Consider the following 25,419-nt stretch of genomic DNA (forward strand, 5'->3'; position numbering starts at 1 on the left):
GGCTTTGGATCTTATACCTTGAGGACTTTATGTCTCTAATAAGAAAGAAGCGTCTGTGCTGCTGCCCTGACGCATACTGGTATGTAACAAAGTGACGAATCAAAAGAGGAGTGAACTTCAGCTAAACGAGACGAGCGAAGGGCGTGTGTGATAGTCGATCTCGCGGGCGACATCTGGACCCGACTCATGTAGGCTATTAGTAATACTGGACCCAGGCCAATGAGACAGATCAGCTTTATTATAACAAGTGAAATGCAAAAATGTGATCTTGGCCTGTTGCTCCGCTCGATAGGAGAGCAACCGCTGCCGCTGCGCTGATGACAGACTTCATGACGGCGCTCCCGGTGATCTTCGTCCAGCTCAAATACCCCGGAGTGCAGCGAGTGGTAAGCCGCCTGCGCGCGTTTTTCGTGTGTGTGTGTGTGTGTGTATGTGTGTGTGTAGGGGGTGGCCTACCTGTTCTTTACCTGCCTCCGGTTTGGACATGTAGTAGCCTAGTGCAAGTGGCGTTTTGACATAAAGTACAATGGTGTAAATTTCACACACGCAGGAATTAATAGGGCATAATAATCGGAGGTGTGTCATATCGGCGATCCACGTGGGTCCAGGGGAGATCTTTCAACTTCTGATGATGAAACGTTAACCATTACGATAATTTGGTTAAAACCAAACAAAACATCAGCGCTGTCAATGGTGAAGTTTCACTTTCACTTGTGCAGAGGAGGCGATATGGGTGAATAAGCTCCTCCTTTAGTTTGGAGGCTGTGATTGAAAATCTGGTGAGCTGGAGAAAAATTAGATTACCAGGAGTTCAGATGTCTCAAACGGAAGTATTTATTATAAGCTTGGCGCCAAGGAAAACATGATGAGCATTACACAGTCAGGATCTGATGCTGAGAACTGCCGCACTAAGTTCTGAAACTGACTTGTCCCACCATGGGTATATAGGCTATTCCCAGGTCTCACATGGTTGCAACCATCTTTTCTATCTATCTATCTATCTATCTATCTATCTATCTATCTATCTATCTATCTATCTATCTATCTATCAATCAAAAGTGTAGCACATGGCCAGAGAAGGGAGAGGGGGAGATTAGGACCACGCCACGGACTACTGAACAATCGGTCCAGACCACTGTTTTAGCGACCACGGTCAGTGGACAGATCACTGATTTGGCTACAACCCCCTCTCAACAGGAATGTGGAAAAGGTCTGGAAATGCTATGGTTGAAAATATGCCTACGGACAAAAGCTGTAAAGGCATTTAAAATCGCCCCAATTTTGCATTTTGTAGTGGGCCCCAGGTGTGGTGTAGGGTCTTCAGCTCTCCCTCTACTGTTTGATGCCAGGTGTTCTTGGGTCTGCCTTTTTTTTGTTTTCCATCCATTGTCCAGTGAAGGTCAGTTCGGGTGATGTCCTGCTCTCTTTGGATGACATGCCTGATCCATCTTGCCTTCTTATGATGATGGTGGCCATGTTGTATTGCCTGCACCGGGTGAGAAAAGCATCCACCTAATGCCTCTTGGTTGGTCTTCAGTGGTTCTTTTCATCAGCCAGTCTGTGGTTAGGTTGAAAAGTAGTGCAGACAACCTTGCTTCTGTCTTGACCGCAAAACTCTATCGACTCACATGGCACGTGAAGTTGTCATAGAAACTCTTGATGAGAAGGACAATCTGTTTTGGGATCCCATATGCACAAAGTATATGCCATAGCCTGTCTCTGTGGATGCTGTCAAAAGCCTTCTCAAAACCCATGAAGTTGATATACAGTTGTCTCTGCCACTCTATGCACTGTTCAATGATGTTACATTGGGTGAATATTTAGTCAGTTCCAAATAGTTTTGTCCGTTTATCCGGTATCTTCCTCTCCGTCCATATGGCTGTAAAGACTGGTTGACGTACTACGTTTAGTCTTTCCTGCCCATTGGCTTTTCCATATCCAACAATCCAGTCCTGAAAAAGACATGTTACAAAAACAGCAACAGAGGATTTTACAAGACACCTAAATTACTTAAAAACTCAATCCACAGGCAACCCATTGATCTTTCAGATAACTTCTTATTGAACAGCCTTTTCAACACATTTAGCAGTAAATGTGTGTTGTATTGCAAGTCACAAGAGAAACCCAAGACCTAATGAATAGTCAATATAACTTCACCTCCACATTTTGCTATTTAAATGATAAACCAACCATTTAATCTTCTGTTTCTTTCACAACTTTTTTTGGTCAACAAAACATTTGAACCATTGGCTCTGGGAACTTGTGAATGACCTTCGTTGCCATTTGCTGACATTTTATAAGCCAAACAATTAATTTATTTAGAAAATACCTGGGAGATCAATTCCAACTATTTTGGTGTTTGTGTTATTTATTTTTCAAATGGATTTTGTTTCTAACAATGCATTAAAGCAACAGAGAATGATGAATACACATTGTTCTTTCTTCCAGAGGCATGGCACATCTACCATCTGTGTACAGTGAGGCAAAAGTAGAATTTCAATCAGGTTTTCTAAAGTGAGACTCTCTTAGCACATTCAGTGGCAAAATATAACAAAATACAAATGCAATAGTTTACCAATAGTTTAAAGGTTATGAATTTCAAACAGATACATCACCTCAACGGAAACACACTGACAAAAAGGCACACTGATCTGTATAGTACACACCTCAAACTTGTAGCTATTAATTGATCATCACGTGATTGGGACGGGACAGGAAAAAACGTCAGTGGGAGCGGGCGGGACAGCAATCGTGATTACAATACGGGCGGATGTTGTGTATGTGTATGTATAAACAATAGAGACAGAGACTTTTTAATGAGTTGTAGAGCTCAGAGATGGCAGGAGACACATGCAGACAGTGATATGCAGCGTATTTATTTAGTAAATGAACTTCAATTTCTATTTTTGCACAAAATATAAAATATATAAATTCAAGCACTTTCAATGACCCATGTCAATTTATGTCTATTTTAAAAAAAACTTTTATGGTCTTGATTTTTTCCCCTCAAATTCACAAGCATTTCAAGGACCAGTGGGAACCCTGTGCATAATTCAGGGTAAGCCACCTTCAACCGTTGTTAACTCAGACCTAGTGTTAGTGTCATGCTGTTGTGTTTACATTAGACACAATAGAAGAAATGCCTGAAGAGCAATGGCGTCTAACCAGAAACACAAAGAAGTAATTCGTGGAGAGCTCAGACAAAAGCTGACATGAAGTTAGACGGGGTTTCGATTTTTAAACTATTTTGGACCAGACAACAGCAACTACAACAAAGAACACAACTTTACCTGAATTTAAGATGTAGGGATTTGAGAGGTAGTGCTGAAGTAAGTAGCATTACAAATTTCAAATTAATCATACAAGTGGGGCAATTTAACGGCAAAGTGAAGTCACTGAACAAAACAAACCGAAACAAACTTATTGGGTAGTGTGGATAGTAAATTTTAAACAAATAAAGGGTCTCAAGGGTGTTTGTTTAAGATTTAAATAATGTTTGAAATAAAAAAAGTCATAGCGCTGTCGCCTCACAGCAAGAAGGTTCCGGTTTCGAGTCCCGGCTCGGCCGTGGGATCTTTCTGTGTGGAGTTTGCCTGTTCTCCCCGTGCCAGTGTGGGTTCTCTCCGGGTACTCCGGCTTCCTCCCACAGTCCAAAGACATGCAAAATGGGGACTAGGCTAATTGGATACTCTAAATTGACCATAGGTGTGGCTGTGAGTGTGAATGGTTGTCTGTCTCTATGTGTTTGCCCTGCGATGGACTGGCGACCTGTCCAGGGTGTACCCCGCCTCTCGCCCGAAAAGATGCTGGGATAGGCTCCAGCCCCCCCGCGACCCTACTAGAGGATAAGCGGTAGAAAATGAATGAATGAATGAATAAAAAAGTCATATATTATGTATGTATGTCTCATGTGTGATGCATTAATGTAAAATGAACACAGTTAACCAGCAATTTTTCTGTCTACAGGTTTGACAATATAGTCTGAAGGATGACATACTAACATTTCCTTTCATTACTTCTAGAGAGGTGTCCAGTTCCAGTCGACCTGTAACCTGTGCCGAGAGAGCCACAAAACTCAGGTGTGGCTTTGTTTCTTAGTTCTGAGGTAGGCATACAGTGTGTGACTTGTTTCTTCTAAAGCTAAATGTTGGTTATCATGACGGAGGAAAAGTGTCTGAAATCCACAATGTAGCTGTAAAACAACACACTGTTAAGTGTGATATTCTACATTTTTCATTAGAGAAAGTTTTGGGACAACAAAACATTTAGTTTCTACTTATGGGGAATGGACAATGGAGTATGTCATACAGTTCATAAGAACAGTTAAGAGAGACATTAACTTTCATCCAAAAACTCTTAAGAATTTATGTTACATCATGAATGGCTTGTTAATACCGGGAATGTTCCCAGCTTCACGCTTCATTGCATTCACAGATCTGTTGCATTTTTACATAACAACAATGGACTGTTGAGCACAGTATTGTACGTTATCCAGCTGCGGGTTACAACATGTAGAGTAAAAACACAGGGGTCAATAAAAACCAGTCATTTGTAAACACTGACATTAACATACATTCTTCACTTTACCTAGTTAAAGCTGAGTACTGTTATATTCAATGAATCACAAATGTGTCCACATTCTTATAATTAATAATTAATATAATAATATTGTAATCACTGTCTCTTCATTCTCTTAAAGCTGCTTGAGTATTTCGATGTGTGCTGCTTCGAAAGATGACACAGCAAAGTTACACTTTTGCCTGAACAAGATAAAACACACCATTGAGGTGAGAGAAGGTATCAAATAAAATAATAAATAAAATAAGATTTTGCTAATGTTTTCTTTTTGTTTTTTTTTATCACTTATGATAAAATCATTAATTTATACTGTAGGAAGCATCATAATTTTGTGTTCACTGATACTTTGTTGACTATTTACTATTTAATTTATTATTTTTTACTTTTTCCTATCCTTTTTCAGAAATCTGATGCTATGCTGTACGCTCCGTCAATTAATGACATTGAAGTAAGTTGTAAAAGTTCATTTTGAAATTTCAGTTTTGACTACAGTTAAGAAAAAAAACATCAGAGGACATATAACCATAAAAGTTCATTCATGACTTTGGAAACTAAAAACTATCTCACCTCAAGCTTCACTTGCTAGAGTTTAATAGGTTCTTTCCACTGTAACAGATCTTCATCAGCAAATGGGGTTTGTTCATTTGTCTGTTGACATGCAAGCGACTGAGCAGTGAAGACTGTGTGATATGGTTGAAAAGGGCTGGAACAAGGGAACCTTAAGTTGAACATATCTGCACACCTAAGTCCATTGAGTTTAAACATAATTTGGAAACTTTAAACCTCACACTGACACACAGTGGCTGACTTAAAAATCCAGCAGATAAAGGTCAACATTGCATTGGTGTTTACCAAGCTGCTCAAGCATCTGCCAGCTATGTGGTACGTTTGAGCATTTTTTCTCTGTAAACAACTGCAGCTATGTAATAACACCATGAGAGCAGTGATAGTGAACCAAAATAGCAAGGTTGCAGAATGGAAAACCAAAAAAATGCTTCTTGAAAAGTACAGATTTCTCAGTAAACATTTGAGTCACTGGTGATACAGAGGTATTAATTATTGCGGCTTCAAGGGCATCACCAAGATCAAACTGGCACACAACATGGACATAAGCCTGCAGATGGGTTCTCATTTAACTATTAAAGAGCACGTTGTCGAGCTGGGAGAAGAGCACTACTGTTAAAAAACTTCAGACAGAATTCACATTATTTTTTGATTTGTGAGCAGGATCAATCTACTATCTTGGAGCTGTTATCAGTACCAGCATGGTGTTTCCTACGACATGACACAGCTAATAAGTCCTGGGAATTCTTATTTATACTTGTTAATTAAATTAATCTGTCAGTGTATATGTCCACACTGAGGCACTTCTTTCTCTTCTAGGAAAGCTGTGAAAGAGCGTCACTAAAATGTTACGTGCAAGAGTTGATGATGGTCCTCACTGAAGAGGAGGAGGTTAAGGATAATAAAGTACAATGCATCCTTAATTTCAATGAAAAACTAAATCCCAACTCTGTAAGTCCTGTTTACAAAATCCTTTTAAGTGTCTTTTGTAACTACTTAACCACCAATGATGCTAATATTACCAACATCTTCAGTGGATCTATGCATTTTTTTTTTGCAAAAAAGCTTGTTATGGGTCATCATCCTTTTTTATGGTTATAAGCATCCTCACAAGTCAATACCAATACACTAATCATCAGTATAACACACTATGTTACACAAGACGTTAGTGTCATATTAGCTTTTATTTTCACTTTCACTTTTTAAAACTAATTATGTTCAATTGTGTCTCTTTATTTTAGGTGGGCTGTCTGCCATGTGAAGCATACTCACTTCAAAATATTACAATATTCCTGGACAGACTAAATAACCTTTTGGAAAAAATGACTTCACAGGAGAAAATGTAATGTGATGTAAATACTTTTAGCTACAAATGTGTATTTGTATATATTTGTAAAGAATTGTGACTGTTTTTATTTTGTAAATATCTCATTGTGACTGTCCGCCTGTAACAAACCATGCCGTCCTTGAGTCCATATGAAATGTAATGTAAAATTTGAGTTGTAAAAAAAGTTTAAATGTACAGGATGACGGTTCTACATCAAATTCTATCGTTTGTTTTAACTGTATAGATGAAGTCACTGTCTGTCACAATTTGCCTTTCAGTTGTACAGTCTTGAGAAATGTATTAGAAAGTAGCAATACAGTAGCAGCATGTACTGTATATAAAGAATGTATAATATTATTAAGCTCCCTGCTAAACACTACTAAATGTAATACCTGATATACAGTATATGTCCAAATGAAATGCTTTATCACAACTATTTCCACTATCTGCTCACTCCAGTAAATAATATTTTACCTAGTCTCATTTTGTTTCTTTAATCTTTATTTTGATGAGGACGTGTTGCTTCAGAGACCGGTGAGACATGAAATATGATCCAGGAAGTCCAGTTTCACTAATGGGTTTATAATACAATAGAAACAGAAATACAAAGACATACGAGAAAGAACCGTTTGCTTTGAAAGTTGGACCAACTTTTTTTTTTCATTTATTTTTCAGGCTTTTTGTGCCTTTATTTGATAGTGCAGTAGAGAGAGACAGGAAATGGGGAGGCAGAGAGAGGGGGATTGACATGCAGCTAAGGGCTTGTCTGATGTGGGACTTGAACCAGGGCCATCTGCAGCGAGGACTGTAGCCTCTACACATGGGGCGGATGCTCATCCAACTGAGCTACTCTATACAAAATGTAAAGGTTTATGTTTTATTTTTATTCAGACAAAAGAGTTCTTTGGTAGTCTTTGTCTAATTTTTCTTACAAGACCAATTTGACAAATTTCAATTCAGTGTTTTTAAAATTGAATAAGGATTAAATTATGACTCATATACTGTAGTAGTGTACTTACCTGTTCAATTAAACACCACACACCTGTGAAACTGACCAACATTATGCAAACTATTACACATACTGTACATCATGATACAATCACAAATATCCACATCAAACATTCTTTTATTTAATGTTAAATAGGCAACGGTAAATTTGTGTAACAAAACAAATACATATTAAACATGCATTACAGTCCAAGGTATCAACCCTTAGAATATAAAATCATTTTGAAATACAAAAATAAATAATGGAATTTGTTTCATATCATACAGAAATGGTTTATTATCCTCATCCTAATCTAATTTCTAGCTGTACTTCATGTTGTTTCACTGGGCAGTACCTTGATATATAAAAATATTGTGAAAAATCTCAAGTACAACCAGTAAGAGAATGTGATGAGTTATCCAAATGCAACAGAATTAAACATCTGCTTTGAAAAAATGAATATGTTTCTTGTGTCCCTGAGGACAGTTGGGTCCAACTTACTAAAAATACATCTTCCATACGTGGAAAGTTTGGACCTGCATATTTGATACCATAAACATGTATATATATCCATTGCTGAGGAACTGCAGAAATGCATAAGCTCCTGTAGATAAGGTCACACTTACAGTTTTGAATTGTGCACTTTCATAATGTCAAGCTCAGTAGATCCAAACATGGGATGAGGCCATGAAATGCTTGTTTCCGATTCATTACGGAGAGCAGTATTTATACCACAAAATACACTGGATAACGGGAATTCATTCTTGACCATGCTTGAGGTGATTAACATAAAAACATCATTCACATACTGTGCAGACACACACAGGTCATCTTACAACAGTACAAGTGTGTTCTTTGTCCAAGCAGTTGCAGTGTTTATCACTGCTTAGGTCATGGAAAATATACAAGGCAAAAAAGTGCATTAATTCTGCAAGTAACATGTGTATGATAAACTGAATGAACGACAGATGGTCATCCTCCTTAAATACCAGAGCAAACAAAACTAAATCCAAAACTCAGCAAGTTGTTTTGGTTACAAACTAAAAAACAATTTACATTTTCACTATCAGTTATATTTTTGGATTCTCAGATAACACAGAAGGACTGGTCCTGCAGCTCATGACTCAAGAGTCAGCTTTGCCGTAAGTCCCCTCTGGTGGTCGGTAGCACTTGGGAAAGGCCATCAGCTGCAACATGTTGAAGGCATATTTCCTGCATCTAATATTCTTTTGAACGTTCTCAATCCGACATCCTTCTCTGATGGACAAATAAAGAGGGTGATGAGGAATGAGGGAGGAACAGAAAGGAAAACAAAAAAGTAAACATAAGTGATTTTTAAAATGATGTTTGTAATGATAGACACAGGACTTTAAACTATAGAATTACCACCTCGTGGTTATATGCCTCCACCAACCAGCCAAGTTGTATTAGGGTCACAATCTCTCCTTCCTGAGTAACAGCATTGAATAATGACCAGAAGTGTTTTTGCAGAACATGATGTCACAGTGAAGTTGACCATTTGGATATGAAATGTTATGATCAGATTTTATCCCCTAGAAATTTGAGTTAAACTGTGTCATAATTAGCGTACAATTCTCTGAGTTATGGCCAAAAACAAGTTTTGTGACATCACAGTGACCTTTGACCCCCAAAATCTAATCAGTTCATCCTGGGGTCCAAGTAATTGTTTGTACCAAATTTAACCCTCAAGGAGTTTCTGTACTATCGCGTTCATGAGAATGGGACGGATGGACGCACTGATAACCCAAAAACATAATTTGTCTGGCCCCGTCTGTTGATGGCGCAGAGGCACAAAGAGGCTTCTCACACAAAATACAACAGAATTTTGTCTTTTAAACTAGATGACTCCCCAAAATACTAATTTTTGTTCTTACTGAATAAAGTATTATGAAGTATATGTTGATTATTATCATATTTGTATGAAAATTAGATCTTTTTAAAAACCATAAATGTTGTGATAACAATGAAATGGTATGGAGCAGATTTGGAACATGCCTCATATTTCATCCGATGTTAACTATGTCAATAATGTGTTATGTAAAACTTGCCCTGGACCAGTCATAATGATAAAATCACATCTCTTCAGCAAGACTACAACTTTTGTTTGGTATGGGTCAAGTATCAACCACTAGTGGAGAGATTGTTTTCTCAAATGTTCATTCTGATTTATGGTACAAAAATGCTATACCAGAAACATATTTGCTTACACTCTAGGTGAGCTCTGACCTGCAGCACAAACCTTTAGCATAGATCCATATTCATTGCAAACTGTTTTCATGGTGCTGATTTTGCCCTGAAATATCAAAGGATACCCTATTTGGTTAAGAAACACCCTCTGGGAACATATCATCTTAGATGGACACATTGCCAAATGTGATCACACTCAACATATAGCTTGTTAATTTATACATATAACTAATGCTCTCTCTGATCTCTCTTTTCTTTTTCAAACATCATAAAATAATAATTTCAGTCTTTTATATTGCTTGGCAAGATCTATATCTCAACAGGAAGAGGTTCACTTTTTTCACCGCAATGTGGTCTAACAAAATCACCGAACACATAAATTAAACACAGAGACTAAGCTCTGATTTCGGCTACATTTATTTATAAAATGATCACTGAGAGAAAAATAGAAGAGACACACTGTTTTTCCAGCAAGAAAAATCGGTGAAGAGAAATTTCACTAATTGCTCTCAATCTCAAAAAAAATGGGACGTACACACATAGATACATGCAGATGGACGGACAACCTAAAAACAATAATCTAGCAATAATAGTCTAGCTCTGGTTGTCGCCTGTGTGGAGGCATAAATAGTACTCCTTGAAATTTAAAATTAAATCACTTTGGTATTATAATCATGTGACCAACATTCCAAAAAACTCCTTTTCAGCCGAGAACTGGCTCATTTATTCAGGTTTAGTACCCTGACTCGGTATTATCTCGTGTCTGCTAATGCTCCAGTCATATATCAGGGATTATGTTTCTGTTTGAAGGCATAATGTGGTGTGGGACTAAAGCCAGAGGGTTAGATTTCCATGACATGACAGGACAACTCTACAGCAACCGATATGCCCTTGAAAAAGGAAGTGAACCTCTGTTTGAAGCTGATTGCGTGTGTAAAGGGTTACAGTTCATTGCGAGGTGCAGCAGCTGCTTGTTCCTCCACCCTGTAAAAAACTGATAACAGTTTAGTTTTGACTATAGTAATATAAACACTCAACCACATTAGAACAGTGGTGGAAATCCAGTGCACTGGGTTCAAAACAACAAAAACTGCAGCTGAACACATGCGCCTGAAAAGGCAAACCAGTACAAAATCTCTAGCATCACTGTGATCTAAAAATACCTTACACAGAAATTGGCATGTGTGATTCATTCTCAACAAAAAAAGTACGTTATGAGCTTCACAGATGCGGTTTTTGCTGTAGGCTGTACCATACTGTTTTTATTGGATAAAAAATATATGTTGCATTTAGGGAAAAAAAACAAGCTTTAGCTCAATGCAAAATTTACAATCTAGTTCACTAATTCAACAGTATATACACAGGTGGACAAAGTACACAGCATCATTACTTGAGTCAAAGTACAGATCCTCCTGTTTAAGTATTCAACTTTTTTTTATGTCAATACATTGTTGGATACTTCCACAGTGTATTTACAGAGCCGAATGACTCAACCTAACAACCTACTGAATACACCTGTAGAACCTGTAGAACAATAAGCTTGTAGTATATTCTATAAAGCCTGTTGATATGGCCATAAAAAACAATTGAATCAACAAAAGGACAGCTGTTGTTGTTTTTGAATTTCTTTTTCTTTAGGAAGTGATGAAGTTTGGCTGTGGTAAATACAGTAAACGTTTAAAACTAAATGAATCTTTCTTTATTCCTTAACCTTCAAACACAGACTTCAGGTCAGACCCTGGTGTCTGGTGAAGAATCTTCTGCCTCATCTTTATCTAACGTCGCCTTTGTTAAGACACTAACAGGTTCAAACATGACTGACGGTGGAGGAAATGGCTGTGACTGGTTTTTCTCCTGCGATGAACACAGTGCATGGTCAGACAAAATTCTTTCCACTGATTAAAAGCTCTGCTTCAAAGTAAGAGTACTAGAGTACGTCATAGAAATGTAATGGCATTAAAAGTACAACATTTGTCTTTTGACTGTAGTGGAATAAAAGTCATACGTTTCCAAAAAAAAAATAATATTCAAGTAAAAGTACTTCACTACTGTCCACCTCTGAGTATATACACAGCATAAAGGAATGCACCGGAAATACTGACACACTGGAGTTTATACATAACACATTTCCAGACATCCAATTTGTGGAAGTTGATCCCTCATCAATGTTATAAAATGAGATAAAGCTTTTCTTAGTTTTAACTTACTGATTACATGATTGAGATGTATCTTGGTACTACATACTAGCATGTTCATCAGTATTTAGTGTCACTCCCATTGAATGTACATGGAAAGTTTTCAGACCTTTTCAAGTTTGCTATGTTTCAGACTCACCTTAAAATGGATTCAATTATTTTTTTTCCCTCACCAATTGACACACAATAATCAACAATGACAATTCAAAAACTGTTTTTTGGAATGTTTTGTAAATTTAATCAGAAATAAAAAAAACTGAAAAATCCAATTGATGCAAGTATTTGTTATGACACTTGCAATTTAGCGCTGGTGCATCCTACTTAAATCAGTTGTCCTTGAGATGCTTCTGCAACTTGACTAGAGACCACTTTAATTGAACTGCTTGAGCATACTTAGGAAAGACACGTGTCTATATAAGGTCTCACAGCTCATGATGTGTCAGAGTGAAATCAAAGGAATGAGGTTTAGAGATCTCTCCATAGACCTGGAAAGACTGGATTGTGCAAAGGCAGAGATCTCAGAGAGGCTGCAAGAAAATTTCTGCAGCATTGAAAGTGTCCAAGAGCACTGCAGCCTCAATCATTCTGAAATCGAAGATGTTTGGAGCCACCAACACTTTCCTCAGAGCCTTGGTCAGGAAAGTAACAAAAAACCCAAAGGTCACTGTGAATGAGATGCATGATCTATGAATTTCTTCCCAAACCATACAAAAGGACAACAATCAGTGCAGCACTCCGCCAACCAGGCCTTTATAGCATAGTGGCCAGATGGAGGCCATTCCTCACTGAGAGGTTCACGACAGCCCACTGGGAGTTTGCCAAAAAATCTCCTTGAACAACTCTTAGACCATGAGAAGCAAGATCCTCTAGTGCTATAACAGGAAGTTTTTAGGATTTGGTCACAGTTCCCAGTGATGTGTATGGAGGAAACCAGGAACTGAGCATTAACTCATTAATGCCATCCCTCACAGTCAAACATGGTGTCGGCAGCATCATGCCGTGGGGACATTTTTAGACAGGATAGAGGGAAAGATTGCAGAAAATCATAGAACAATCCTGAGTGCTTTTCTAGACTGCTCAGGATTTCAGGTTGGGGCGCAGGTTTACATTACTGTCATTCCAGGAGAGGCTACGGGAAACTGAAAGTTTGGTGAATGTGTTTAATTTGATTGTGTTTTTTACTCCACAGTGAGCTACACTAACGAAGATACACAAAATACACTGTAGTGTTGTGACTGAGCGATTAAGAGACTGAGACAGAAAATAAATGAAAGAGAGACGGGGACAGAGATTGTCTGAAAGACTGAAAAGCACCAAAGGTCTTTACAACAATTATTGTTTGGAGTAAATTAAATTTGCTCTGCCACAATAAAGTAAAATACCAAGAGTGGTTCACTCATCATTAATTGACAATATGGCAGCCGACTGAAAAAACTCTAATGTGGTGTATTTGCATGTTAGCTGTATTGCAGAAAAAGATGAACATATGTTTTAACTCTTGCAAAGCACATCCTTTTGCAAATTTCCGTGTAGGGTTAACATGCAACATGAAGATGTGCATGTCTGTTATGTGCCATCCTTTTGAGCAATATAATTCTCCGCTGTTCTGTTAGTTAACTCAAACTTTCATGTACCACATCAGTTGTTTGATATGATGTTAGACGTTAAAGGATAAGGATGGCAATGTTCTGTATTTGATCAACAAATTAAAAGACCAAAACCAATATTGAACTGATCCTACTAACAAGTATTGTTTGTGTATCAAAATTGTGAATTGCTCTTTTCTCTTGTTTCTCCTGTCATTGTGACGACCCTCTCTAAGCAGGCCTCTCTCTGCAGGAGCCTGATGGGTCGAGTCTGATCGTCAGGAGGATTCAGCTTACCTGGACACAAAATGTGTATTAATCTGCAGCTGAAAGTAGTCCCCAAAAAATGCACCATTTACTCCTGTTTGAGTTTTGTAGATTCTTTTTTCTGAATCTCTTTGTCTGACACCACTTTTTCATTACATATTGTGTATGCATTTAGTATTCAGTTAGTGTGAACTTGATATTAATGTAACTCTTAGGAAAGTTTGATCTAATCAGATATTAAGAACAATTTATCAGAAAAGACTCTTATGTTACTTAATACCATCTGATTGAAATCAATTTTCCTGAGTCCTCAGCAGCTGCCCGGGGATTAACACCCTACCATAACTGCAGTTACCCTAACACGAGAAAGCCAGTTAAATCACACCACCACCACTCAAACAATAACCAGTAAACACAGAAAGGAGGAGTGAGTAGAGATGGCATTGTCAGCAATTTATTGATATTTTGCAAGCAGAAAAACAAGACTTAAAATGAGCCACACAACCAGTAAGTGGGAGCTAACAAGCAGCAGGGCAATGGGGTAAAAGTGTCGTGACGCCGGTTTGTTCTCTGTCACGGCGCCGGCCTCAGGATCCTCCCACTGCCCAATGTCCCCCTGGGTCAGCCGACTGCAGGGGCGCCCATCAGAGTGAAACAGAACGACCAGAGATAGATAGATAGATCAAAACACTGTGGTGTTAGTACAGTGGAGATGCTGTCTAAGTGGGTCTTCTACCGTAGATTGATCACTTGAGAGCCCAATCAGGCCGGTGCCAGAAGGCCCACATAGACAGAAGCATTAGTACAGACTTTGCCTCAAAAAGCCACAGAGAAGCAGGCAGTGATGGATGGAGCAGAAATGTGAGAAACAGGCTCATGAAAAGTTGCACTGTAAGCCATGTAATAAAATGACTTGATTGGCTGAGGATGGAGGAAGGAGGCATGCAAACTTGAGGAAAATTTAAAGGTAAAAGTGTCCTGTAGAATATTCTTTCATCACATCTAATCCAGCTGAAAGGTAATCACTACTGTTCACTATAGTTAGAGTAGATGACTCATGCTTACGGTTATGGTTAAACAGGTTTGTTGTGGAATGTGTTTGCTTTCCAGTATTTCCCTTTGGTAAGAATTTCACTTCATTGACACTTTGTTGACTACAGAGATAAATCCCTGTTGGCAGGACTCAAAACATCAGTATCAGACGGTGAGAATGGTTTTCTTGGGATAATCAGCACCTTTTGACAAGTGCAGAGGTTCATTCATTTCACTGTTAGAGACAGTGCAGTGTCACTGCAGCAGTAACAGTCTGCTGAGCGAGTATCACATGGATGCATTTTCTAACTTTAGACTCACTAGTTATGTATAACAATCTTGTCTAAAAGGTCAAAGGTACATATAAGAATCACATGACAATATGTTGGCTCTTTAACTAGGACAAGACAGACAAGCACATGTCTGGAGGTTTTAGCTGAGTCAAAGAAACAGCATAGATGAAATACCCGATGGACAGTCCAGAAGAAGAGACCTGATTAAAAGACACTGTGTAATAACTCTGTAATTGCTTTTGCATGCACAGAACAGCAGATTACCTCAATGACAACTGCACGCTATGCAAAATAAAACACAATAATAAAACTGGTTTTAAAATGCTGCTGTAATTGTGCATGAGTAATTTATATCACGTGCAGCTGAACAAACCACAGGGCCACAGAATAACAATGGAGTAAACTGGTCCAGCCTCTCTAATCACCAACATGAAAGTCTTCCTTAATTTTATTCCATACAAACAAACCAAAAAAACAAACAACTCCGGTAAAACAATTCACTTCAAAGATGAGAGGAACATGCTCAGCTTCCTTTGACTACGACAAGCCCAATTTCCGTCAATCACTGCTGAAGCTGCTCTACATGTTGTAGATGCAAACTGTGACTTTCCACCTGTTACAACTAAAGTCATCTTAAAACATTAAGCCTCAATTTAGTGTTTATATATTAAATCCAAACTAATCCTGGTAAAAGGCTGTCGTCCACGTGTCAGCAAAAAGACAATATTTGCCAATTTACGTCAAGATTTTACTTTACTCCTTCTGAACGGCTCTTATCTACCTGTCTCTATTTTCCAAAGTTAAGTTTTACCTCACTTCAACACTAAATTAATATCAAATTCCTCTTATAAAAGTTTTATCAAGTATCAAGGTTTAACAGTCACTGTTCTCAACAAAAAATAAAAGTGTACTGGTGTCAGAGAGGAAGACAACTCAGACGGTCAAATAGGATCAATTCATTTTGCCTGGAAGATATCACTGTAGATTATTAGAGTGCACTTTTTGCTCTAGATCTTCATCACCAATCGTCCAACATCACGCTTCAATAAAGATTCCACCACACAGACTTCCACATATTTCCACTACATTTGTCATCCCTTATTAAACAAAAGCATACTTTTTTTCAAGTTTAAAGCTATGGATGCAAATACAGTCATCTTAGAGGTAAACTGCATTCAAACAATTAACTACTGTGTGAATGCAGCACCTGCAGTAAGCCAGTGTACTACTGCTGTTCCACTCCTCTAAAAGAGCTGCATGACATTTATCCACAACATCAGACATCAGAAAGTATAGTCTGCCACACATACAGTAAATTCAGAAATTTGTGTAACAATATCTACATGTGCCCAGGGCCTCTTGGTACACACTTGCCAACTGTGACTGTGTTGGCAAATAACAGTTACAAAAAGAATGGTTTTTCAGAGCCGTAGATGCAGAAAACATTGAATCTATTATTAATACCACTTTTTTAGAGATAAAAACTGTATGAGGGCATTTGTTTTTAAGGTTGTAATGAATGATAAGTCACTATAATAATATGACCTAGAAAAACAAAACAACTAAAATTTCAAGTTGATTTATATTGTAATGTAATAATTCGAGAGACGAGGTGTATGGAAGTGTGACAGTAAAAACATTAATGCGTGATAAACATACTGTATGGTAAATATAAAGTATATAGTGGCTTCAAACATAAATGTGTCGATCTTCCTTGTAAATAAAATAATCTATGAATTGTTTATGCATATAACTGTATGTGGGAAGATCTGGTGGACTTGTAAAAGGACTGAGTAGTTTGTGATAGTTTTAAATCGCAAACCTACTGAGCTGTATTGTTTTTGATGTATCAAACATTCGAGTGAAAATTTATTTATTTAATGGACTGATTAGAACTTTCTTCCTGGTCCTTTTAACCTTTCATAACCACTACATTTTCAGCTGTTTACTATGCAGTGCATTGCACCTGAATTATTTTTAAAGTCAAGATTCTGATTCAGTACTTTACTGACATATCAATCATAATAGTTGATGGGAATTTGGTTTGGTGCGCTCATGTAAAACAAAACAAACAAAAACCTTGCATCACACACAGTAACCACACTGGGACATAAAACAATAACAGAGAATACCCTAAGCCAGACACACTGTGTTGTCACAGGACGCTACCATCTTTCCCAGACCCAGTTCTTCATTTTTTTTCACAACAGCTCTTTGAAAATGACCACAATGACGAAAAAGACAGAGACAGAGAAATTTTGTTGTGTAATTGTGGAAAGACATCAGGTTTTTTTTTTTTGTTATTTATTTTTGTCCTGACTACTACAACTACTTGTCTGGATTCTACAACATGTTTATCAAATCATTTGGAGATGGAGTATTTTAAGCTGCTGCCAAGGTTAACTCATAAACAGTGATGACTCTAACTTTATGAAAATTGGTTATTGTGTAACTGTAAGTTAGGGCAATTGAATAAGCTTAAACCAATTTTTAATGGATCTGGCTATTTGTAGAATATGTTAATCAACTCAGCTGTGCTCAGTTGTTATGCACTGCATTGACTGTATTTGTGTCTTTGGGTCATGAATTGTTTTCTCCTCTTACTCTTCTAACACAGCTGCCATCAGCTGGTGTGTACAGGTCATTACCACAGGCATGTGTGCACTTCACCAACAGCCTTAAAAAGGTTCTTAAATTAGACCTTATCAGATTTAGACAGATGTAGATGTAGATGTTTACTCTGGTGGTAAACACAAACATTAAAGGCAGGAGTGTCCCTGCAGCACCGATGGGAACATGCATAGCTGTCTTTGAATGTGGGAAGGTGGTGATGGTGGAGGGTAACACATGATGACCTTTATAAGCTGGGAGGGGAAGATGCAGACAAAATGCCTTTCATGTGTGTGATGGACAGTTTCAGCTTTTGCTCATAGATGCAGGTTGTGGGTGCAGGTTATGACTTTAACCAGATGTCTGTAATAACATCTCTTTTTAAGGTTTACAGAATTTAAGAACTCAGCCATCACTAAGTTTGGCTTCTTTGGTTAAAGAGTCAGTTCACTGAAGTTACAAAAAATATATATTTCCACATTTCCTCACTTGCCCCCAGTGATTTCTAATGCATTTAGTTTCGGTTTTATGTGTGAGATTTCGAGATATCCATGTCTACAAACTATGTGCCAACCCACTAATGTTTCTGTCAAGAAAGGAAAACAATTCACAAAAACAATGTCATGGTTAATTGTACTATTTGACAGACCTCACTATCAGCTGTTTTCATTGGCACTATTTGTTCTGTAGAAAGCGGTTAAAACAGTTAGCATTAAAATGTATCATTGACCTTGGAAATAAGTTATCCACTTATTTGCTTTTTCAAAACATTCACCTACATAACACTACGTCAAAGTAGAACAAGACTAGTTCAAAACCTAGTATATGGCTGGCTGAAATTAAATACAAAGACTGATGTGATTTTATCTATATTTAAAAATGATCACTCAGAAAGTTAGTTGTCTTTCTTACTCTGTCTCTCACACAGCTCACAGCCTCTGTCTGGGATCCACAAGTTTAGCCTTTATTTACCTTATCTCCAGAACATAACAGGCTTTTATTTCTAATTCCCTCTGTTTGATATTTATAATTGGTCATAGTGGTATTTTGGTACAAAGCCTTGTTTTGAGTCACTCCTGTTTGCCATGTTAAAGCTAAGCATTACATGTTAATACAAACTCAACACTTCCTGTGTCTCAAAGTGAAAGCCCTCTTGTGTTTCAGTGAGCAGAAACCCCTTTATTTCTTAACAGGGCTTTTATTGTTGTGCTGCAGTAAGCATATTGTCTCATTTCAAGTTGCTGGTGTTTCTGTTGTTGTACATGCCATTCAGATCTGCTAGTTTCTTTAATGACTTTGCTCTCTCCCTCGCACTGTCCGTCTCTCTCTATGCTCAGTGTGTCTTATGTTTAGTTTTTTTTTTCCTTTAGGCCGGCTTGGTAGACCGCCCGTATCAAGAGGTATAACTCTAAGTCCAGTCATGTGCCAGGTTTATACCCAGTTTGTTTGAAAAAAAAGTCTCTAAATCTAGCGACAATGTGCTAAATTGGCAACAGTGCAGGCTGTAAACACCCCCTTAACAGAACCTGTTAGCACCAGAAACTCCAACTCAATGACGTCGCATTCGGCTGACCCATGGTGGAAATATGCTCACTCAGTCAGGCAGCCAGTCAGAGGCATTCCAGTTTATAGTGCTCGCCCCACTGATGCGGTCCAGCTAAAAATATGTCTTTTTGTAATTTTATTTGAACTGACTCATCAAATGACTCAGAACAACAGGGAATGGTTGAACCAATAACTTGCACCCATAACATATAGTTTTATATTATTGAGTACTTTCATTACTAACTTACCTCCGCATACAGTCCAGAGCACGGATGAAGAAATCCTTACTGAGCTGGTGTTCATCACGTAGGAGGGCACACTGCTCTAATGTGACAGACATGGATGTCCGGTCTTTGGCACTTTTACAGCTGGTGAACCTGATGCCATTTAATCTTCGGCAGATCTGGAGAGAAGAGAAAGATGTATGCAGTGTTTATGTGGACCATTAGTGCAAACTCTTCCTTTTTTTGTAAGCATAAGTGATTCATCTTGTAAGGAGACTTGCCTTGTTTTACATTTGCATGTTGTTCTAACACAAACTTCAAATAAGTTTAAAGTAAAAAAGATTGATAATATGTTTTATCATAAAATGCAGTTATACATTTTACATAAAGTACTATACAGTAATAGTAAAATAACACCAATACCTTCAATCATTGTCTTCTGAAATAACACAGTGCTAACAGAGTGCTATTTTGAGTATCATGTCCAAAGACTCCTCCTTAGAAATTTTTATTTGGGTTTGTTCTTGAGTAGATATTTTTAGTTAGAAAATACACAAAATATGTCATTAGCAATGCTAACAGTGCGGCCATAAGGATCACAATGTCCACCACTTTAGTCCAGACTGAATAACAACTGTTATAAAGATCATTAATAATTCCCAGAGGATGAAGCCTAATGACTGACTTTTCCTCTAGTGTCATCCACAGGTCCAAATTTTATTTCTTCAATACCTTCACTGAAGACCATTATACATGTAAAATTATACCATTTTAATATTAACATGTTAGCATTGTCATTGTAAGAATGTTAACATGCTGATTGTACCATTTAGCATAAAAGTACTACAGCTTCATGGACAACTTCACAGTAAACTTTTGTTACAACAGATTCTTGCTGTGACCACAGCAAATCAGATGCAATGTAGGAACATTTATAATAATTCACTGTCAGCTACTGAATATCCAGTAAACGGTCATACAGTATTCTTTGAAGTACAGCATGTTTGGGCAGCTCTGCTCCCATGTTATATCAATATGTCAGCAGTGTTTACAGAGTACACCCACCTTAGTTATGCAAGACAGAAAGTTTATATACACGGTCCAGTGAAAACTCTTCCTGACAAGGATAGAAAGTTACAATAAAAACACTGCTCACCGTTCCAGCAATCCATAGTATCTCCACATTCTTTCTCTTCTTTGTGACTACATTCTGGCCCAGGGTTTCAAGTAATTCCTTTATGTCCGTCTGTGTTTGAAAACAAGGTAGACCTGTCCATAGAACACATGAAACACATTGCGAGTCACTGGGTCTGTTTCTTGTGTTGGTTTGGTTACAAATACAAATTTGTGGAGACAGGTACCGAAGTGGCTGCAGCTCTGATGTCAAACTCAATGCATATGAAAAACAAAACAATTTTTCCCACACATCTTTGTGCAATTAGTGCATGAGTCGCTTTGCACTCACATTCTAGTGGCACCTTTTCACTTAATGATTTGTAATAGGCTTCTAACATCTCAAAGTTCTTCTGGTTTATTCTTTCTTGAAGGGAGATATCTCCAAACCTGAGAGGATGACAAAGGGAATTAGGGCAATTATGGTGGAGGAACAAGACACACAGTGAAACTCAAAACAAAACTCATTCAAAGTAACAGTAATGTGGAACAGTAAATGCTGCATTCAGAGAGAACAACATGATAAATGTAAACTTTTTGGTGGGATTATATTTGCAAATTAATTGCAGTTCTGCATAAAAATAAAATTTCTTCAAGAGTAAAGGATAAAGAATAAGCTGTGGACAACTCTGATATTGATGAGTTTGAGACCACACTGGCCCTAGTTAACATGTTCATACAGAGAGTAGTTTTCTGTGAGTGCATCAGATTGCAAGTTCTTCAGAGTGAACAAAGAAGTCTCTGCAGTACCTCTCCGCTATAGTTTGCTGTTCATTGATGCCCACGTTAAACAGCACCGGGAATACTCGTAGAGGCTTGCCCTCCTTGATCTCCTCTGGCAAGGTCTGGAAAACCAGTCTTGGTAATGGCACTTCTACAGTGAAGTGGTCTCTGAATGCAAGGAGAAAAAAATCAAAACAGAAGGTAAAAGACAGAGAAGGATTACCCAGGAATTCATTAAACCATGCAAATGCTGCAGAATATGATAAGCTTAGGAAGTTGTACAATTTGACACCAAAGACAGGCCAGAACAAGCTGTAAAAAGAGAGAAAAGTGGTGTGCCTGTATTTGAGAAAGACAGCGCAAGTGTGTGAGACAAACTGCCTGAAAGATTGTCATGGAGGTGGGTGGGGCAAGAGGAGTGTATCATCTTATCACCCCTGGCATAATGCACGTAGTAACCAGTTCTAATAAAACTGAACCTGTGGCAAATGTCTTTCAAGTGAATCATTGGTACTTAAAGGCATTCATGATCCACGTGACTCAACAATGACTTACCATGACAAACTGCTTTGGTATGACTGCAGTCTTGTAACTAAGAGAATCCCTGAACACGTTGTTCTATTCACTGGTGGACTAAAGTTCACCAGGATTTAAAAGACAGGGCTACTTCCTCATTATTGGCTGTACAGGTCAGCTGTACTGCTTGGCCCAAGCTTTTATAGTTCAGGTCCTGTTCCTTTATTTTGTATTCTCATGTATAGACCTGTAAAGTACAATTATTTCATCACTTTCTGAACTCCTGTCTATGGTTTTATACAAGTATGACAGAGTTCTTATTTTATGTGACTTTGTGTTTGTTGTCCTGCACACCCTATGACTGATGAGTTTTTAGGTCTAGTGGAATCATTTATCCTCGTTTAGAGTTAGTAGACGACTTTGTATCTGACCACAAAGCTGTTATGTTTTAAAACACCTCTTCCCTCTTGTATTTTAAAACCCCATCCCACCACATGGTCTCAAATTCTTACTGCTGACTGTGCAGCCAAATTCAGTGATGCCTATTCGAAGTTTCCCATTTCAACTTCTCCTCAGAAACCAGGTGAACTATTAATCTCTTTTAACAGTCACGGCCTTTCTATTGTTGACCATACTGCTCCACTGAAAATTAGAAAGCTAATATCAAACACCTTAACCCTGGCTAAATGATCACACTTGATCATTGAACTGACAATACATAAAAATGGAACGGAAATAGAAGCTAACTAAATCTACTATTACCCACAACACTCTAAAAGAATGTATGACAAACCATTACAATATAGTAAAGCAAGATCAGCATATTTTTCGGACATAATATCCAAAAACAATCACAACCTCAGAGTCTTATTTAATGTAATCAATTCTGTCCTAAATGGTCCATCCAGTACAGATTTTGCACCTGAGAAAGATTGGACAGAGAAATTTGCTGCTCATTTAGTTGGGAAAACAGAGAGCATTCAATCCCAAATTCACTGAATTCTTCCAACCTCCAACAATAATCTTCTAAGCTTCACTTTTACAGTTTCAAACCATTAACATCAGCACTACATAAAACAATTTCTTAAATGAAATCCTCTCTGTAGTGCTGATTTTATCCCTTTTAATTATTAACAGTTGTCTTACCTGTAGTAATTTTCCAACTTCCAAAAAATTACTTTGGATCCACTATTACTTGATAATTACAGGCCAATTTCGAAATGATCATTTTTATCAAAAGGTGGATGAGTAAGTTATTTCAACTGAATTAACATCCTTTATGAATAGTAATGATATTTTTAATAGCTTTCAATCAGAGACAACCCTCATGAAGGTTTTGAATGATCTACTTTTAATAGATGATAGAGGTGACTGCACAGTCAAGTCAATTTCTATTTATACAGCGCAGAATAACAACAGAAGATATCTCAAGGCACTTTTCATATAGAGCAGTTCTAGACCGTACTCTTTATAATATTGATTACAGAGACGACACAATTCCCACTATGAGCAAGCACTTGGTGACAGTGGCAGTCCTGGTGCTTTTGGATTGATCGCTGCCTTCAACACGATTGATCACTCCATACTCCTGCACTGTCTAGAAACCTGGGTTGGTCTTAAGGAAACTGCTCTAAATCTATTACGTTCATACCTCTCCTATAGAACCTTCTTTGTTGTCATAGCAAATGTTTCTTCTGTTGTAACCCATCTTAACTGTGGTGTTCCTCAAGGCTCTGTCCTTGGCCCTCTGCTATTTTCAATATACATGCTTCCTCTCAGCCAGATCATTCACAAACATGGAATCTCCCATCGCTCTTAGGCAGATGATATGTAGTTGTATGTCCCCTTTCAAACCAGCAGCCTTAATAATCTGTTTGCCTGCCTCAGTGATGTTAAATGTTGGCTGTCCCAACACTTGTAAAAATTCAATAATCACAAGTCGGAAGTCATAATAATTGGTCTAACCATTTCTACCATTGTACCATTGCATCATTGTAAGCCTAAAGCCTATAACATTAGTTATTTTTGATGCAGATCTCAGTTTTGATGATTAAGTAAAAAATTTTTACCAGTCATGCTTTCCACTCCAAAAAAACCAACAAAATAAACAAAATCAGACCATTCATGTGTCCTACTGATTTACATAAGGCCATACATGCTTTTATTTTCTCCTGTCTTGAGTACTGTAATGAACTTAATGCTGGCATCAGTCAGAGCTCTCTTCCCTAAATCCTGGTACAGAATGCTACTGCATGGATGTTAACCAGCATCAAGCAATATGAACTCATTACTCCAGTAGCATAGTTCAGTAGAGTTTAATTAAATGAAAGGGTAACAATTGGACACTCCCTATGATTAGGGCCAAATGACAGTACAGTCCATTTCTAGCAAGCTTCCTAGGAAATTGCAGCTACACATCATGCCCTTTCTAATAAGTTCTATGCAAATCATAAAGAATCTATAAGACCCTTAAAATAAAGTTTCTCCCAAATCTTAAAATGAAAAGATTAAATTTTATTGACTGCTTGTAAATTTAATGCTCATCAAGGAACTCGTGTTGGCAACTGGATGACAACAGACAGTTATCTTCTACTGTTACCCTGCTACTATGATATTACTACAAAGCTTTATCTTAAGGATATGCAATCATCACATAAAGAGACAGACATTACATGTGAGATTAAAGCACAGAAACAAACAGGGAAGAAGGGAATAATTTCTCACCGTCGGCCACACACTAAAGGCTGAAGGTCACTGAGGTCATCTGTCTTGGCCTCTGTGATCTTGAAAAGGACTCTTTGCAGGTCTGAGATTCCAACCTCCATGTCCTCCAGCATCCCAATCTCTTCACCTTAAAACAGTTTGGCAAAACAAGATCAGAGGTGATTTAATTCTTAATTGTCAAACACTGTCTGTCATTACTCAAAATGAGGTGAGCTCAGCCAAAACTTAAAAATGTCATAGGGCTATGATTCAGAAACTGTCCGGGTTTGATACTGCAGAGGAATTATTTGGTAGAGACGTCACAGATACAAGGATCATAAAAAGGGCAAAGGTATTAGCTGTTTTTATTTCTTAACTACCAGAAAACGCCTTCCTCTGCTTCCCTCGAGATACTGTACTTACCTTTCACCTCGAAAAGGCTTGGTAAATTTATTATGCCAATCTTGTTTTTTCTTATAAGATGATCACTCATCATCATCACCTAAATGAAACTATTAGGGTTCTAAAATTCAAATTAAAAAACAAGTGAAAAGCTACATTTAGGAGGTTGCCAGTTCTGTTTTAACTCTTTACAAATGTACTCACTGTATGTGCTGAGCAGGCTCTCAAACTGGGCTACCAGGCCAACCAGGTGGAGCTGCCTCATGAATCCTTTGTCCTGCATTCCTGCATACAGCCTCATGACAAAACCACAGGCTAAGGCTGCCAGCTGATAAAAGACACACACACACACACACACAGTTTTAAACCACATCATATTGGCATATTTAGCTGCAATACAAGTATTACAGCCTCACAGCTGTATTCATACCACATTGTTTGAGTTGTAATATTCCAATCCTGAAGAATGTTGTCATTCCTATTGT

At 37.8% G+C, this 25,419-nt stretch overlaps 2 protein-coding genes across 9 annotated transcripts in view; one reads left to right on the plus strand and one right to left on the minus strand.

Annotated features, from left to right (window-relative positions):
* Window positions 1–44: 44 nt before the first annotated feature.
* il15 (interleukin 15) lies at window positions 45–6,952 on the plus strand. The gene is made up of 6 exons (XM_056371184.1): window positions 45–386; window positions 4,023–4,105; window positions 4,700–4,787; window positions 4,982–5,026; window positions 5,962–6,093; window positions 6,384–6,952. The coding sequence occupies exons 1-6, from the start codon at window positions 318–320 to the stop codon at window positions 6,486–6,488; spliced, it is 522 nt and encodes a 173-aa protein (XP_056227159.1). The 5' UTR covers window positions 45–317; the 3' UTR covers window positions 6,489–6,952.
* A 625-nt stretch (window positions 6,953–7,577) lies between these two features.
* Window positions 7,578–25,419, minus strand: part of inpp4b (inositol polyphosphate-4-phosphatase type II B) — a 229,559-nt gene continuing 211,717 nt past the window's right edge. For 7 of the 8 annotated variants that reach the window (XM_056371174.1, XM_056371172.1, XM_056371173.1 and 4 more), the window contains 7 exons: window positions 25,139–25,262; window positions 24,554–24,680; window positions 21,341–21,481; window positions 20,883–20,980; window positions 20,574–20,686; window positions 19,442–19,596; window positions 14,146–14,342 (listed from right to left, as the gene is read on the minus strand). In XM_056371174.1, coding sequence (XP_056227149.1) covers window positions 14,168–14,342; window positions 19,442–19,596; window positions 20,574–20,686; window positions 20,883–20,980; window positions 21,341–21,481; window positions 24,554–24,680; window positions 25,139–25,262 — 933 coding nt within the window. In that variant the 3' untranslated portion in view covers window positions 14,146–14,167. Of the gene's footprint in view, window positions 8,715–14,145; window positions 14,343–19,441; window positions 19,597–20,573; window positions 20,687–20,882; window positions 20,981–21,340; window positions 21,482–24,553; window positions 24,681–25,138; window positions 25,263–25,419 lie in introns of those variants that run through there. The other variant, XM_056371175.1, reaches the window with a different exon arrangement.

This window comes from Seriola aureovittata, chromosome 3 (assembly GCF_021018895.1).
Source record: "Seriola aureovittata isolate HTS-2021-v1 ecotype China chromosome 3, ASM2101889v1, whole genome shotgun sequence".
Lineage (NCBI taxonomy): Eukaryota > Metazoa > Chordata > Actinopteri > Carangiformes > Carangidae > Seriola > Seriola aureovittata.

What these genes read in the sequence shown, in the direction of transcription:
- il15 (XM_056371184.1), top strand. Translation starts at nt 318, where the DNA reads ATGACAGACTTCATGACGGCGCTCCCGGTGATCTTCGTCCAGCTCAAA. An exon ending in AGATAAAACACACCATTGAG is followed by an intron (nt 4,788 to 4,981) that starts GTGAGAGAAGGT and finishes ATCCTTTTTCAG; the next exon opens with AAATCTGATGCTATGCTGTA. An exon ending in AAAAACTAAATCCCAACTCT is followed by an intron (nt 6,094 to 6,383) that starts GTAAGTCCTGTT and finishes TCTTTATTTTAG; the next exon opens with GTGGGCTGTCTGCCATGTGA.